This window comes from Moschus berezovskii, chromosome 24 (genome assembly GCF_049115385.1).
Source record: "Moschus berezovskii isolate FMDL1 chromosome 24, NW_MosBer_1.0, whole genome shotgun sequence".
In the NCBI taxonomy this organism is placed as follows: domain Eukaryota; kingdom Metazoa; phylum Chordata; class Mammalia; order Artiodactyla; family Moschidae; genus Moschus; species Moschus berezovskii.
The window spans coordinates 49,870,420-49,886,259 of record NC_142483.1 but is presented as its reverse complement, the minus strand read 5'-3'; the positions used below and the strand labels follow the sequence as shown (position 1 = coordinate 49,886,259).

At 48.0% G+C, this 15,840-nt stretch overlaps 1 protein-coding gene across 2 annotated transcripts; it reads left to right on the top strand.

Annotated features, from left to right (window-relative positions):
* Nucleotides 1-3,797: 3,797 nt before the first annotated feature.
* Nucleotides 3,798-8,043, top strand: MYD88 (MYD88 innate immune signal transduction adaptor). Of its 2 annotated transcripts, none has more exons than XM_088831878.1 (5): nucleotides 3,798-4,196; nucleotides 5,053-5,187; nucleotides 5,531-5,692; nucleotides 5,882-5,973; nucleotides 6,244-6,400. In XM_088831878.1, the coding sequence occupies exons 1-5, from the start codon at nucleotides 3,869-3,871 to the stop codon at nucleotides 6,262-6,264; spliced, it is 738 nt and encodes a 245-aa protein (XP_088688004.1). In that variant the 5' UTR covers nucleotides 3,798-3,868; the 3' UTR covers nucleotides 6,265-6,400. The 2 variants fall into 2 exon arrangements, with proteins under 2 accessions (XP_088688004.1, XP_055270605.1); XM_055414630.2 differs by having other exon boundaries at nucleotides 3,800-4,196; nucleotides 5,531-5,711; nucleotides 6,244-8,043.
* The last annotated feature ends 7,797 nt before the right edge of the window (nucleotides 8,044-15,840 follow it).

Genomic DNA, 15,840 nt, shown 5'->3' with positions numbered 1-15,840 from the left:
TACTGGTCTGACTGGCCTTTCCCTCTAAAAGTCCCGCCCATCTCCCCGCCTCAGCCGACCTCTGGTTGGCGAGCCTGCCTGAGGTCCCGCCCCAAGCCGCGAACCGAGCTTCCCAAAGTTAGACACCAGAGGGTTTTTTCACTCAAAGCCCCGCCCACAGTAACCTACGCCTGCCAACCGGGAGGTGGACTTTTCTGAAGCTTCTCAGACAGGAATCCTTGCCACTTGCAGCCCCTCCGACTGCCAAACCGCAGGCTGGTTTGCAGGAGCACCTTTCCTTTCTTGAAGAAAATTTCACCATTGCCAGGGGTCCCTTTTCCTACAACCCTGCCCACGGCCAGCCACCAAACAGATGGCGAATTGTCAGGAGCGCTGCCTACAGTTTCTTACCCGGGAAAGAGGCGCGGGGCCTCTCATTCCTCTTCTCCCTTCCTAACCATTCAGATATGACCTAAATCAAATCCCTTATGATTATACAGTGGAAGTAAGAAATAGATTTAAGGGACTAGGGACTAGATAGTGCCTGATGAACAATGGACGGAGGTTCGTGACATTGTACAGGAGACAGGGACCAAGACCATCCCCATGGAAAAGAAATGCAAAAAAGTAAAATGGCTGTCTGGGGAGGCCTTAAAAATAGCTGTGAAAAGAAGAGAGGCGAAAAGCAAAGGAGAAAAGGAAAGATATAAGCATCTGAATGCAGAGTTCCAAAGAATAGCAAGGAGAGATAAGAAAGCCTTCCTCAGCGATCAATGCAAAGAAATAGAGGAAAACAACAGAATAGGAAAGACTAGATTTCTCTTCAAGAAAATTAGAGATACCAAGGGAACATTTCATACAAAGATGGGCTCGATAAAGGACAGAAATGGTATGGACCTAACAGAAGCAGAAGATATTAAGAAGAGGTGGCAAGAATACACAGGAGAACTGTACAAAAAAGATCTTCACGACCCAGATAATCACGATGGTGTGATCACTCACCTAGAGCCAGACAACCTGGAATGTGAAGTCAAGTGGGTCTTAGAAAGCATCACTAGGAACAAAGCTAGCGGAGGTGATGGAATTGCAGTTGAGCTATTTCAAATCCTGAAAGATGATGCTGTGAAAGTGTTGCACTCAATATGCCAGCAAATTTGGAAAACTCAGCAGTGGCCACAGGACTGGAAAAGGTCAGTTTCCATTCCAATCCCAAAGAAAGGCAATGCCAAAGAGTGCTCAAACTACTGCACAATTGCACTCATCTCACACGCTAGTAAAGTCATGCTCAAAATTCTCCAAGCCAGGCTTCAGCAATATGTGAACCGTGAACTTCCAGATGTTCAAGCTGGTTTTAGAAAAGGCAGAGGAAACAGAGATCAAATTGCCAACATTCGCAGAATCATGGAAAAAGCAAGAGAGTTCCAGAAAAACATCTATTTCTGCTTTATTGACTATGCCAAAGCCTTTGACTGTGTGGATCACAATAAACTGTGGAACATTCTGAAAGAGATGGGAATACCAGACCACCTGACCTGTGTCACCTATATGCAGGTCAGGAAGCAACAGTTGGAACTGGACTTTGAACAACAGACTGGTTCCAAATAGGAAAAGGAGTACGTCAAGGTTGTATATTGTCACCTTGTTTATTTAACTTATATGCAGAGTACATCATGAGGAACGCTGGGCTGGAAGAAGCACAAGCTGGAATCAAGATTGCCGGGAGAAATATCAATAACCTCAGATATGCAGATGACACCACCCTTATGGCAGAAAGTGAAGAGGAACTAAAAAGCCTCTTGAAAGTGAAAGAGGAGAGTGAAAAAGTTGGCTTGAAGCTCAACATTCAGAAAACTAAGATCATGGCATCTGGTCCCATCACTTCCTGGGAAATAGATGGAGAAACAGTAGAAACAGTGTCAGACTTTATTTTGGGGGGCTCCAAAATCACTGCAGATGCTGATTGCATACATGAAATTAAAAGACGCTTACTCCTTGGAAGAAAAGTTAAGACCAACCTATACAGCATATTAAAAAGCAGAGACATTACTTTGCCAACAAAGGTCTGTCTAGTCAAGGCTATGGTTTTTCCAGTGGTCAAGTATGGATGTGAGAGTTGGACTGTGAAGAAAGCTGAGTGCCGAAGAATGGATGCTTTTGAACTATGATGCTGGAGAAGACTCTTGAGAGTCCCTTATACTGCAAGGACATCCAACCAGTCCAATCTAAAGGAGATCAGTCCTGGGTGTTCATTGGAAGGACTGATGCTAAAACTGAAACTCTAATACTTTGGCCACCTCATGTGAAGAGTTGACTCATTGGAAAAGACTTTGATGCTGGGAGGGATTGGGGGCAGGAGGAGAAGGGGACGACAGAGGATGAATTGGCTGAATGGCATCACTGACTCGATGGACATGAGTTTGAGTGAACTCTGGGAGTTGGTGATGGACAGGGAGGCCTGGCGTGCTGTGATTCATGGGGTCGCAAAGAGTCAGACACAACTGAATGACTGAACTGAACTGAACTGAACCTTCTCTGCTGTCTACCCCAGGCTTGGAGACCGAGATAATTCCAATGTGCCCCAGAGCCTACCTTGAGTGTTTGGGCTCTCCTGGGAAGTCTTTCAAGAAGACTGAGGGAATTTGGGATTCTGGGGTGGCAGGAGAACGGATTGTACAAAATTGCCGAGTTGTGATGGGACTCTCTATCTGGAGAAAAAGCCATATACATACATACGTTCCGTCGCTCAGTCGTGTCCGACTCTTTCCGACCCCGTGGACTGTAGCCTACCAAGCTTCTCTGTCCATGGGATTCTCCAGGCAAGAATATTGGAGTGGGTTACCGTTTCCTTCTCCAGGGGATCTTCCCGACCCAGGGATCGAACCCGGGTCTCCCGCATTGGAGGAAGACGCTTTAACCTCTGAGCCACCAGGGAAGCCCATACATACATACACACATTTTTTAAAAACAAATTTTACAGTCAATTTGGGATTAGTGCCCATCTACCCCACTAGGTTGGGGTCTCCACCAAGGCAGGGAAAGACTTTGTATTCAGGGTGCTTGAAATATACTTGACATTTAATAGGTGATCAATAAATACCTACTGAATGAGTGAATGAACCAAAGCTCCCCAGGTCAGGAGGTGTCCCCTGCCCCCTAAAGAGCGAAGCTAGGTGCCCGCTTGACTCCCAGTGTCAATGTTTTCCCCTAGACCCCAGAGGGTAGTACTGGGATTCTCTCAGACACCTAAGGCCGGGGTGACCTGTTACCCTCAAACACGGAGGGAGGGGTTGCGCTCTCCACTTTTGAAGGGCATGGCCGCGGCATGCCTCTGGCGCCTTCTAGAAGGCAATATGCCCTTTCCCTCCTCCATCTCCGAGTGTACAGCCAGGGAGTCCCCAAAGTCCTATGGGCAGGAGTGCTCCCCCAAATTGTGGGGGGTGGAGGGAGGCAGAACCGAGGCCTGTCCCTGTGCCCCCTCCCCGTCATCCTCGAGCGCAGCCCCGCCTGAATCCCTCAGATCCTCAGTGAAAAGAAGGTAACTCCCCCACTTCCCAAAGATTAAGTCCCGTCTTTCCTATAAACGCGGAAATAAGGTCATCGTCCCACCGCCGCGCCAGACCCTAGTGGACAGATAGGTGGAGCTCAGAACACCTCAAAAGGCAGGTTCCGGGTCCCCGCATCCCCTGCCCCCCGAGATCTCGAAGGCAGTGACGGGGCGCCCCCCGCCTCCGCGCGTCTGCTGGGGCTCCAGACTGTGGGGCAGGGCGGCGCTTCTCGGAAAGGGAGACCGGCGGGGCGGGACCAGGTGGGCGGGGTGGCCGAAGGGGAAGGAGGAAGCGCCGGCCCACGACGCGACTCGCCCGCGCGGCGGCTCCCGGGGTAGCCCGCCATGGCCGACGGAGTCCCCGGCGCGGGGTCCGCGCTCCCCGCCCCGTCCGTGTCCTCCCTGCCCCTGGCAGCGCTCAACGTGCGAGTGCGGCGCCGCCTGTCGCTCTTCCTAAACGTGAGGGCGCCGGTGGCGGCCGACTGGACCGTGCTGGCGGAGGCGATGGACTTCGAGTACTTGGAGATCCAGCAGCTGGAGAAGTACGCCGACCCCACGAGCAGGCTGCTGGACGACTGGCAGCGACGTCCGGGAGCCTCGGTGGGCCGCCTGCTCGAGCTGCTCGCCAAGCTCGGCCGCGACGACGTGCTGATGGAACTGGGACCCAGCATCGGTGAGGAAGCCCCTTTTCCGGCCTCACATCCGATGCGGGAGCGGGAGATGAAGGAGCTGACCTTCACTGGTCCCTCCTCGGAGGCGGCGGGGTGGCGGGGTCCTTTGCGGGTAGCAAGGGAGGCATTGGACACAGCCCGCAGAGGGGAAACCGCGAAAGACTAGTTCCCTCTTTCAATACCGGGGCTGACGCGGGGCTGGAGAAGGGAGGCGAAGGCCCCGAAAGGCACAAGGAAACCGCTAAGGCCAAAGCTTTCGCATGGGACCAGGAGTCAGAATCCGGATCCTCTGTTGGGGTGCTTGAGACTGCTTCAAGTAGAGCAATAGGCAGGGAAGGGGCTGAAAGCTGACAGTCTTGGAAATCTCAGGTCCCTAGAAAATGCACCCCTTCCTGCCACTTTCTGACACACAAGGTACTTGCACAGGCATGGGGACAGTGGCCCACAGACAGGCATACCTTGTTTGGTTGGGGCTGCTGCCCTTGCTGCATATAAACACCAGGTCTCCTGAGCACTTCTTTCATACTCTGCTCGCATCAGCAGTGAATCCTAGAGGAGACCTTGGGTCTAATTCTCATGAGCCTTCAGGTGAGGGGTGGGGGGGCGTGGACAGAGGCACAAGCCTGACCTTGATGGCTTCTCTCATAGCCAGAACACCACTGTCATCGTTTTAGGATGGCCACAGCCAGGTGGGAGCTCTCCTTTACAGAGCTGCTGAACTGTGGATGGCACCAGTGGACTGGAGAAGCCCTGGGGCACAACACAGCCAGGAAGGGGGGGCTGGGGCTGGATCCTGAATGTCGGTAAAGGCATGGGGTACCCTTGGGGAGCTGGCCACACCTTGTCTCTTCCCTACAGAGGAGGACTGCCAAAAGTATATTCTGAAGCAGCAGCAGGAGGCATCTGAGAAGCCTTTACAGGTGGACTCTATAGACAGCAGCATCCCTCGGATAAATGACATGGCAGGCATCACCATTCGCGACGACCCCCTAGGTAAGGGCCCAGTCCTGCCCCTCTGGGCCATAGGACATTGTGGTGTTAAGAGCATGAGTGTTGGAAGCAGATGGGTTGTGCTTGGGCAAGTCACTTAATCTCTCTGAGCTTCAGTTTCCTAAAAAGTGGGAATAATAATAGTCCAACCTCTGGTTTCGAGTATGAGAAGTGATGTGTCTAGCGCATGGCTAACCTAGGGCTTGGCCTGGGGTGGAGTGGAGGTACTCATTGCTCGACTGTGTAGGATCCAGGACCAGAGTTGCTTAGGCTGGGGGCACCTGGCTGGGCTCATCCCCAGCCTTCCTGGAGGATTTTAACCATCACCATTGTGCTCTGCACCCAGGGCAAAAGCCCGAGTGTTTTGATGCCTTCATCTGCTACTGCCCCAGCGATATTGAGTTTGTCCACGAGATGATCCGCCAGCTGGAACAGACAAACTATCGGCTGAAGTTGTGTGTGTCTGACCGTGATGTCCTGCCTGGCACCTGTGTCTGGTCCATCGCCAGTGAACTCATTGAGAAGAGGTTGGCTACCTGGCCATGGGGCAAGTGGGTGGGTGTGCAAAGCCCTGCCAGGGATCCCCATGCTGGGGTCCTCCCAGCCGGCCCCTGTCTAGCCTGGCACAGTGGGATCCTCCCAAGGCTGTCCCCTGGTGGGTCACCACAGTGCCTGTAGCCTGCCCCCTCTCCCCTAGGTGCCGTCGGATGGTGGTGGTTGTCTCTGACGAATACCTGCAAAGCAAGGAGTGTGACTTCCAGACTAAGTTTGCACTCAGCCTCTCTCCAGGTGAGCTCAGCCCTGCCCTTGCCACAGAGCAGTGGGCAGGGCCTCAAGATGCCAGCCGTCCCTCCCTAAGGGCCATGGGTGTAGCATCAGGGAACTCAGGCAGGTCTCTACACACCTAAGTGTGTGTGCACAGGAGTGCCCTTTGTGTGGGTGAATAGGCACCGGGGGTGCTTATTGGGAAAGGGCTGCTGTTAACCCCTGACTGGAGGACTGGTCTAGCCCCGTGATGGCGGAGAGCCTGGAGCAAGCTCTGCCCGCTCTGGCTTGCAGGTGCCCATCAGAAGCGACTGATCCCCATCAAGTACAAGCCAATGAAGAAAGAGTTCCCCAGCATCCTGCGCTTCATCACTGTCTGTGACTACACCAACCCCTGCACCCAGAACTGGTTCTGGACTCGCCTCGCCAAGGCCCTGTCCATGCCCTGAACTGCCCGCGCCCCTGGGAGTGCGTGCCTCTGTGTGCCTGTACATGTCCTTCTACCCCTGCCTCTTCCTGCAGTTGTGGGGTGATCTGTGCTCCGCTGGCCTCTCGATCCCTGGACATGCCTGCTCCATGGGCACAGCTGCGGCCATGGTCCATATCTGGACAGCACCTCTCATGTCCTGCATAGAACATGTGGCGCGTTCACTTGCTGGGTAATCAGCCAGGATGGTGGAAACCAGAGGCAGCTGGGGCTAAGCGGAAGACCAGAAGAGCCAGCTCTGACCCCTCCATCTGTCTTGGGCCTCAGTTTCTCTGCCTGAGAACTAAGCAGGGTGGGGGAACAGGCAGTCGCTGTGTTTGAATCATTGTGGGAAATGGTGAAGCACTGTTTTGAGTCTCCTGGTTGACAGCCAGCTGGCCACTGCTGGGACTAGGATGCTGCTGTGCAGCTGCTTCCACAGTGCTTCGGGGCCCCACACCTCACACCCCACTTCCCCCTGCACCAGGGGGCAGAGGGTGAAGCAGGCTGGCCCAGCATAGGGGGATCCCACATTGAGCCTGATCCCCCAAGGGCCCACCTCTCATCTGCTTTTGACTCCTCCCAGCCTCTGCTCACCTTCAGTGTGCTAAGTCCCCAAGAGTCTGGCCTGTGCTTCTGGGGCTGCCTTTCACTTCCACCTGACGAGTGCCTGTGGTTCTCTCAGCTCTGCCCTGCACGATACAGGATCCCGCCTTCTGGCCTCTCCATCAAGTTTGGTTTCTGGGGCTAGGTCATCACGGTGGTGTGGGCAGGAAGTCTTTCTTTCCTGGGCCACTCACAGAGAGAACTTTCCCACCAGTCTTCTGTTGCTTAACTGCCTCACCAAGTTGTTGGCTGGAACTAGTTTGCAGGGACCACACAAGCGCCTCCAGCCCCGAAGCTTGTGGGCACGTGGACGCATACAAGCTCACACACCGAGACACATGCACTGACACCCTCACGCACACATACACAGGCATCTTCATACACACATTTCCCTGGGTACAGCTCCCAGAAACAGCTGGTGGGATAGTCCCACCACAAGGGGATCCTAACCCTGGACCAAGATGGGACACTCTTGTATTCTTTTTCTGTTTTCCTTTTTCCCTGGAACCAGATTCTGGAAAGGACCCACTGTACCAGCATTTACACCTTCAGTGAAGCGCAGAGCAAGGAAAAGAGCTGTTGAGCTCACACAGCAGATTAGCCACGCCAGCCGCTTTTCTCTCCTTGGGAGAACTGTGTGTTCTTTTCTCTCCACCTCTCCTTCAAGGAGAAATGGTCATGGTCTCAGGTCTCTGTCCCAGGATGGAACCCAGGTCCCTAAATCTAAAAGCAAATGTATGTCTTCTCTGTTCTACCTTCAGTGAGGGCTAGGGGCAAAGCACCTTCCCTCGGGGTCTTAGGAGGGTCTGGAGGCCCCACTCTGCCTGATTTTCATGAAGCACTTAGCTACCGGGTGCCTATCCCCTTTGATATTGGGGAATATTTTACAACAATTTCAAAAAGGTATCTTTCAAACCTGTGTCTATTCATTGTGAGAAGGTCAAAGAGAGCTGAGAAAGGCCTCTGTAATGGCCCCCTTCTGTATCCTAGGTTTATAATAAAGAGTCTCTACTCTGGGAGCAGCAGGTTTCATTGTGTCTGGGAAGAGTATGGAAGCAGTCACCTGGGATAAGGCTCTTCCGGGTGCGAAAAACTGGCCCCTTGGGGAGGTTCAAGTGGGTCTGGTAGGGGCTTCCTGAAGGCTGGGGCTCCTCCCCCAGGCCTCACCAGGGCTGCACACAAGAGTTATCAACAGCAGCTCAGCTCCCGATGCTGGGGACACTGCTTACCTCTACCAGGCCGGGTCTTCTGGGGATTCAGTCACACACCTGGGTGGGACAGGGCTGCTCTTCCAGGCTCCAAGAAGAGTCTGGATAAGATCCCCATTCTAGATCACAGATCCCTGGAGAACTCAGTTGTTAAGAATGGCCATCCTGGGGCCATTGTTAATGGGTCTATGTTAATCCTAAAGGAGCTGATCTGTTTTTAAATAGAATGTACCATTTTTTTACTGTTCTCTTGAGAAAAATTGGAAAATATAAAGAACAAACAAACAAACACCCATAATCCTCATCTCAGAGATGAGTCCGGTGATCTTTTAGAGTGCCCAGAGATTACCAGTGACCTCAGCTTTTCTCTCCCTGGTCTCTGTTACCATGTCCTGGCTCCTGAGCCTTGTGGATGCTGGAGGCATCCCAGCCTGGCCCCTGTGCCCTCAGCACTCCTAGAAAAGCCCCCTGTGTTCAAAGCAGCCCCGAACCCAGACCTTCCTCTCTAGTGGCCCCTTGGGAACACAGCCTGAGTGTGTTCCCAGCAGGGCCCCCGGAATCTGCCTGGTACCCCCACAGCTGTAGCGGGGGACAATATTTGGTCTGCTCCTGGTCATGGCGAGGGGTTTCTGGGTATCACGTTACATCATGGGGAAAGCCCCCGTTCTCTCAGGTCATGATGGTGACCCGAATGTGCTCACCTCACTCTCTGATCCTCACACCCCTCCCACCTTCTCCAGTGCCCACCTCCCCACAGGCAGGGTCCCAGATACTGAGAAAGCTTCCTCTTCCCACTTTTGGTTTAGTCCTCTAAGAACTTTTGCCAGAGAAATCCTCTTTTTTCCAAAGAGAAACTTCACTGCCGCAATTATCCAAGGCAAGTTTTGGAAGGCAGCAGCAGAGATTAAATACAAGATTACAAATCTACATGACAACGGACCTGGATTCCGAAGGAATCCAGAGCGAGAGAAAGAAACAGGGAAAGGGATCGATAAACTATACCCATAGAGTGTGACTTTGTTCAATCCTAGTTCAAACACATTAATTATAAAGAGATATTCTGGGGGACTTCCCAGAGGCTAAGACTCCATACTCCCAATGCAGGGAGCCCCAGGTTTGATTGCTGGTCAGGGAACTGTTAATAGATCCCACATGCCGCACATCATTATCTTGCATGATGCAACTAAAAAAAGATCCTGCGTACCACAACCAAGACCTGGCACAGCCGCCAAATAAATAAATACTTAAAAAGAAAAAAGATGTTTTGGGGTGATAGACAATATATAGAGTATATGAGAACTCTTAACAACAAAAAAACAAACAGCCCAATTAAAAATGAGCAAGGAGGCATCCCTGGTGGTGCAGTGGTTGGGAGTTCACCCGCCAATGAAGGGGGACATAGGTTCGAGCCCTGGGTTGGGAAGATCCCTCATGCCATGAGGCAGCTAGGCCTGTGTGTCACAACTACTGAGCCTGCATGCCCTAGAGTCCACGAGCTACAACTACTGAAGCCTGTGCGCCTAGAGCCTGCACTCTGCAACAAGAGAAGCCACCGCAATGAGAAGCCCGAGCACCGCTACTAGAGAGGAGCCCCCGCTCCCTGCAACTAGGGAATAACCTATGCACAGCAACGAAGACTTAGCACAGCCAAAAATAAATTGTAAAAAATAGTTGAAAAAGCTGCAACAAAACTATCACGTTTAAAAAAAAAAATGACCAAGGGTCTTGAATAGACATCTCTTCAAAGAAGATATACAAGTGACTAAAAAAATACATGAAAAGATGCTATCATTAGGGAAATGCAATTCAAAACCACAACGAAATACCATTTCATTCCCACTAGGATGGCTACTATCAAAAACTCAGAAAATAACAAGTTTTGTTGAGGACGTGGAGAAATCAGAACCTTTGTGCACTGTTGACAGGAATGTAAAATGGTACAGTATGCCAATTAACAAAAAAATTAAAAATAGAAATACCATATGATTCTGCAGTTCCACTTCTGTGTATAAACCCCAATGAATGGAAAGCAGGGTGATAATATCAGACATGTATACACCCATATTCATAGGAGCATTATTCGCTACAGCTGAGATGAATAAGCAAGTCAGGGATCCCCTGACAGATGAATGGATAAACAAAAGGTGGTATATACATAAAACAGAATAGTATTCATCCTTGAAAGGTATGACATTCTGACACACGCTGCAATCTGAGGACATTACGCCAAGTGAGATGAGCCAGGTGCAAAAAGACAAATGCTATGTAATTCCACCTGTATAAGGTATCCAGACCAGCCAAGTTCTCAGAAATAGAAAATAGAATGGTGGCTTCCAGGGCCTGTGGGAAGCAGAGAATGAAGGGTTGCTGTTTAAAGAACCTGAAAAGAGTAAACACACACATAAAACTGAATCACCTCACTACACTTGAAACTAATACAATATTGTAAATTTACTTCAATTTTCTTAAAAGGCAATTTCAAATATTACTTGAAAAAAAGAGTTGTTTAATGGGCCTAGAGTTTCAGTTTTGCCCAATGAAATGTTCTGGAGATGGTTGTACAAATATATGACACCCCCCCCGCAAAAAAAAAGAACCAACATATTGAAGAGTATACTTAAAAATTGGTTACTATGGTAAAATTTATGTTATGGATATTTTATTACTAAAAAAAGAGACAATTGGGGAAATCCGGGTTATTAGATGATGCTAAAGAATTATCACTATTTGTTTTAGATGTGATATAGCATTGTGGTTACATAAAGGAAATGAACACTTTGTTAAAAACTAATTCTGAATCATATTGTTATGAAATGAGTAATGTCTTGGATTCGCCTTTAAATAATTAAGAGAAAAAAAATAACAAAGGCTATATGAAGCAAATGTGACCATATAGCAGTTATTAAACTGGAGGAGCATTTCTTCTCTCTGCTCGTGTGTCTAAAATTTTTTCATAATGAGAAAACCTGTTTTAAGTTAAAAAGTACAAGCATCGCTGCTACTCCACTTGCACAAAAGTCTCTCTTCCTGCATCTCCGTAAGGTGGTGGGTATTTCAAAATCATTCATTAGGAATGACTGAAACAGAAAAGAAAATAATTGTTTTCTGCCTTGGTGGGGAAGTGAAGAAAACGTTTGATAATATACTCCCAGACATCTGAAAATCTCATCTTGGATAGTTGGCTTCTTAAAAATTACTAATTTTGAGTCTTAATAGAAATATACTGAAAATATTTTCTTCAACTCAAAAATATTTTCCTTAAAAGAGATTCTCAGGAACTCCATGACATTTGAGACAGAAGGACCATTTACTGATCCTGTAAAAAGGGAGACAACACGGCTGCTCAGCAGTTGCCCTGCAAGCCTTGCTCGGTAGCAAAGGGGATAATGTCTCCAGCCTGGGAAGCACAAATAGAATTCTTGCCCTCAAGACAGCAGAAGCGGCCTTTGTGGGCCTCTGGCTGACGGGGAATTCTGAGTGGCTGGGCCAGGAACTGGCAAGTGGTAGAAAACTGGAGAATGCCTGTTCAAGCCAGGCTGGAAGGGTCTCAAATGCCAGAGGGTGAGTTTAGAATTGCAGAGAGCCCAGGCGGAGCCACTGAGCCGGCAGGGAGGTGCCTGGGGAGGGAGTCGCCATGCTTCAGGTGCGCACTGTCCCCACTGGCTGCTTTTCGCCTGGTGAGACAGAGGAGATGGTCCGTAAGCCCCGGGGACTTCTGGTACCGGGGCAGTACCAGATAAGGAATAAACACACCTCTCCCCAGTGCCTCTGTCAAGTACAGCTTAACCCCCACCCCCGGCCCCCCAGGAGATACAGATGAATAACTAGAAAGTGAAAGTGTTACTCAGTCAAGTCCAGCTCTTTCCGACTCCATGGACTGTAGTCCGCCAGGCTCCTCTGTCCACATGGAATTCTCCAGGCAAGAATACTGGAGTGGGTTGCCATTTCTTTCCCCAAGATAGAGATAAATAAATAAAGACTTCAAAGGACAGAGAGGAAGATAAACAGGTTAGTGGCCTTGGGACTCAGAGAAAGACATGGCAGTGATTCCCAGGTTTTTCTTTTTGCTTCGAATATCTCAGACTGAGCACTGGAGAAGCTAATAACCTAGAAACAAATGGGTACAGACAAAAAAAAAAAGAAGTCCTGCTCTTTCTAGCCAAGAAGGGGCAGCCTAACAAGAAAGAATACTTTTAGACAGTAACACTATACTCCAGCCAAACCACAGGGAAAACTCTGCAGGCAAACTCCCTTCACCCTGCCAGCCGAGGCAAACCAGGAGCCTGGGCTCCCGCTTCTGTCTGCAGGGAGCTGTCAGGAGGCCTGGCAGACCGTCAGGGTCATCATCACTACCAGCAGCAACGCCCTCCTCCACTGTCGGTGCAAGCCATCAGGGCAGCAGATAACAAGGCATCCTGCCCTCCCGCCAGAGTGGTCTATGCACAGGCTCAGTGGGCAGCCTGAACTCCTGCACTAGCCCAGCAGTAATTAGTCACCAACTCTACCTCCCTGCGGGCTTCCCAGATGGCTCAGTGGTAATAAGATCACCTGCCAAGGCAGGAGACGTGGGTTCAGTCCCTGGGTTGGGAAGATCCCCTGGAGGAGGAAATGGCAACCCACTCCAGTATTCTTGCCTGGAGAATCCCATGGACAGAGGAGCCTGGTGGGCTGCAGATCACAGAGTTGCACAGGGTAACACAGGGTAAGTTTCCTAGGACGTCAACAGAGGCTGAGCTGGGAACCTGAACTTTAACCTCTATCTGACAGCATTGGTGTGGTGACAGAGAGAGCCTGCTAAAACAGAAGATTTCAATATCTATCCAGAGTCTCACAATACTCTAAATGTCCAGGACTGAAAGTCACTCTTTATAATGAAAACCAGGAAAATCTCAACTTAAGCATAACCAACAGTTGTTAACCCCAAGATGACACAGATGTTAAAATTATCTGATGATGATTTTTAAGCAGCCAGTGTAAACATGCTTCAGTGAGCTATTACAGAGATACTTCAGATGATGAAAAGTGTCTCAGCAAAGAAACAAAACAGATGAAGAACTAAACTGAAATTTTAAAACTGAAAAAAAAAAAAGCACTGAAATAAAAATCTTACTAGATGAGTTCTATAATAAAATGAACTATGGCTGATTCATGTTGAGGTTTGACAGAAAACAACAAAATTCTGTAAAGCAATTATTCTTCAATTAAAAATAAATAAATAAAAAGAATACTAGAAATTACCTAATCTGAACAAGAGATGACAGAAAAAATTTCACATTCCCAGGAATCTGTGGCGCTGTAAGAAAACATCTAGTATTTATGTCATTGGAGTCTCAAAGTGGAGGTTAAAAAAATACTCAATTAAATATGGCTAAAATTTTACAAATATGGCAAAGACATAAACCTATAGATTCAAGAAGCTTATAAAATCCCAAACAGCATAACCCAAAGAAATCCATGTCAAGATACACGTAGTTAAACTTTAGAAAACTAAAGACAAAGAAAAGGTCTTGAAAGTAGCTAGAGAAATGACAACTTCCCTATAATGGGGAAAAAAAAATTGAATGAGGTCAAATTTCTCATCAGAAACCAAGGAAGTCAGAGGAAGTGGCATAACATTTTCCAAGTGCTGGAAGAAAAGAACTGTCAACTCAAAATCCTATATGCAGAGAAAATCAGGAATGAAGAGGAAATTAAGACTTGCTGAGATGAAGAAAAACTGCAAGAATCTGTCATCAGCAGTTCTATTCTTAAAAAATAGCTAACAGAAGTTTATGAAGCAAAAAATAAATGCTCGGAAAAGGAATCTTGGACTACCAAGAAGGAAGAACAAAAGAATAAAAATATTTTAATACTATTTTTTCCTTTTCCTCTTCAGTTTTCTAAATCATATCTGATGGTTTAAGCGAAAGGTTAGTAGTTGTGTGCAGGGCAGATTACAGAAGTTGATAAGCACTGTGGTAATCTCTATTTCAAGTATTTCCATCTGCTCAAACAAAAGGGAGAAACGAAGTGACTGCTGCCTGGGAGGAGGGACTCTGTGGTTCCTTCTATTTCCTCTTTCCTAAAAAGATCAAAGCCCACTAGGTCTGGTCCAGCGTCCTCTATCTTGAGTACTCACATATCATCTGATGTGATTCTCAATCTTTTATTATTATTATTCCCCCCCTTTTTAAAAAAAAAAAAACATTTATTTGCCAGCAGTGGGTCTTAGTTACAGCATACAGGATCTTTTTAGTTGCAGCATGTGGGATCTAGTTCCCTGACCAGGAATGGAACCTGGGCCCCTCGCATTGGGAGTGCAGAGTTTTAGCCATTGGACCACCAGGGAAGTCCCTATTTTCCCTTTTTTGTCACTCTGCATGGCATGTGGAACTTCCCCAACCAGGGATGGAATCCATGCCCTCTGCAGTGGAAGCACAAGTCTTAACCACGGACCACCATGGGAGACCTCGATTTGTACAGAGAAAGTATTTGAGACAGTTATAAACCAGGGAGAGTAAAGGGACTTAAAGGTTCCTATCCCTCACTGAAACTGGTCAGGTCAACACAAGCAGAACCGAGGTAAGTTATTTACACACAGGGCCACACCTAAATACCGACACAAAGAGAGACTCTCCAAGGACTATCAACAAATCAAACTGAAATTCTACTGGGAACGGGTGAGATGGAGAGCCGACCAGTGGTTGTCAGGAGTCAGGGACAGTTGCCGGGGAAGGCGATGGGTGTGCTATAGAGCAGCAGAGGGAGCTTTTAAGGTGTTGTAATCGTTCTGTATCTTGACTGTGCTGGTGGTTAACAGACCTGCACACACACGCATCATAGCAATGTCAAGTTCCCGGTTTTGATACTGTACTCTGGTTACATAACATGTATCCACTGAGGGAAATTGTGTGAAGGGTTCAGAAACTTCTCTGTGCTATTCTTGCAACTTCCTGTGAGTCTATAATTATCTCAAGATAAAAAACTTAAAAAATTTTAACACAAAAACGAAGTAAAAAACAAAAGCTCCTGGGTGCTTATGCAATGCCTAAAGCTTAACTTTCCATCTTGTTTCCCCCCACCAGTTTTATTAAGATATAACTGACATATCACTCTATGTAAGTTTAAGCTGCACAATTTGACCTGCATATATTTTGTGAAATGATTACCACAGTAACTTTAGTTAACATCCATCATTTTATATAGATCAAAAGAAAAATGCTTTTCTCTTTGTGATGAGAACTCTTAGCATACACTCTAACTTTTCTGTGTATCACACATCACTGTTAACTACTGTCATCATGCTATATATTATAACCTCAATAGCTATGTATCTTATAACTGGAAGTCTGTACATTCTAACCACTTTAATTCCCCCTCCCCTCAACATTTACCTCTGGTAACCACAAATCTGATCTCTCTGAGTCTGGTTTTTTGTTTAGATTCCACATATAATTAAGATCATAAATTATCTTTTTCTGACTTATTTCCGTTAGCATAATACCCTCAAGGTCCATTCATGTTGTCCCAAATGGCAGAATTTCCTTCTTTTTTAATGGATGACAGTGTTAGTCACTCAGTTGTGTCTGACTCGTTCAACCCCCTGTAGCCTACCAGGCTCCTCTGTCCATG

What these genes read in the sequence shown, in the direction of transcription:
- MYD88 (XM_055414630.2), top strand. Translation starts at nt 3,869, where the DNA reads ATGGCCGACGGAGTCCCCGGCGCGGGGTCCGCGCTCCCCGCCCCGTCC. An exon ending in GGAACTGGGACCCAGCATCG is followed by an intron (nt 4,197 to 5,052) that starts GTGAGGAAGCCC and finishes TCTTCCCTACAG; the next exon opens with AGGAGGACTGCCAAAAGTAT. An exon ending in TGCACTCAGCCTCTCTCCAG is followed by an intron (nt 5,974 to 6,243) that starts GTGAGCTCAGCC and finishes TCTGGCTTGCAG; the next exon opens with GTGCCCATCAGAAGCGACTG.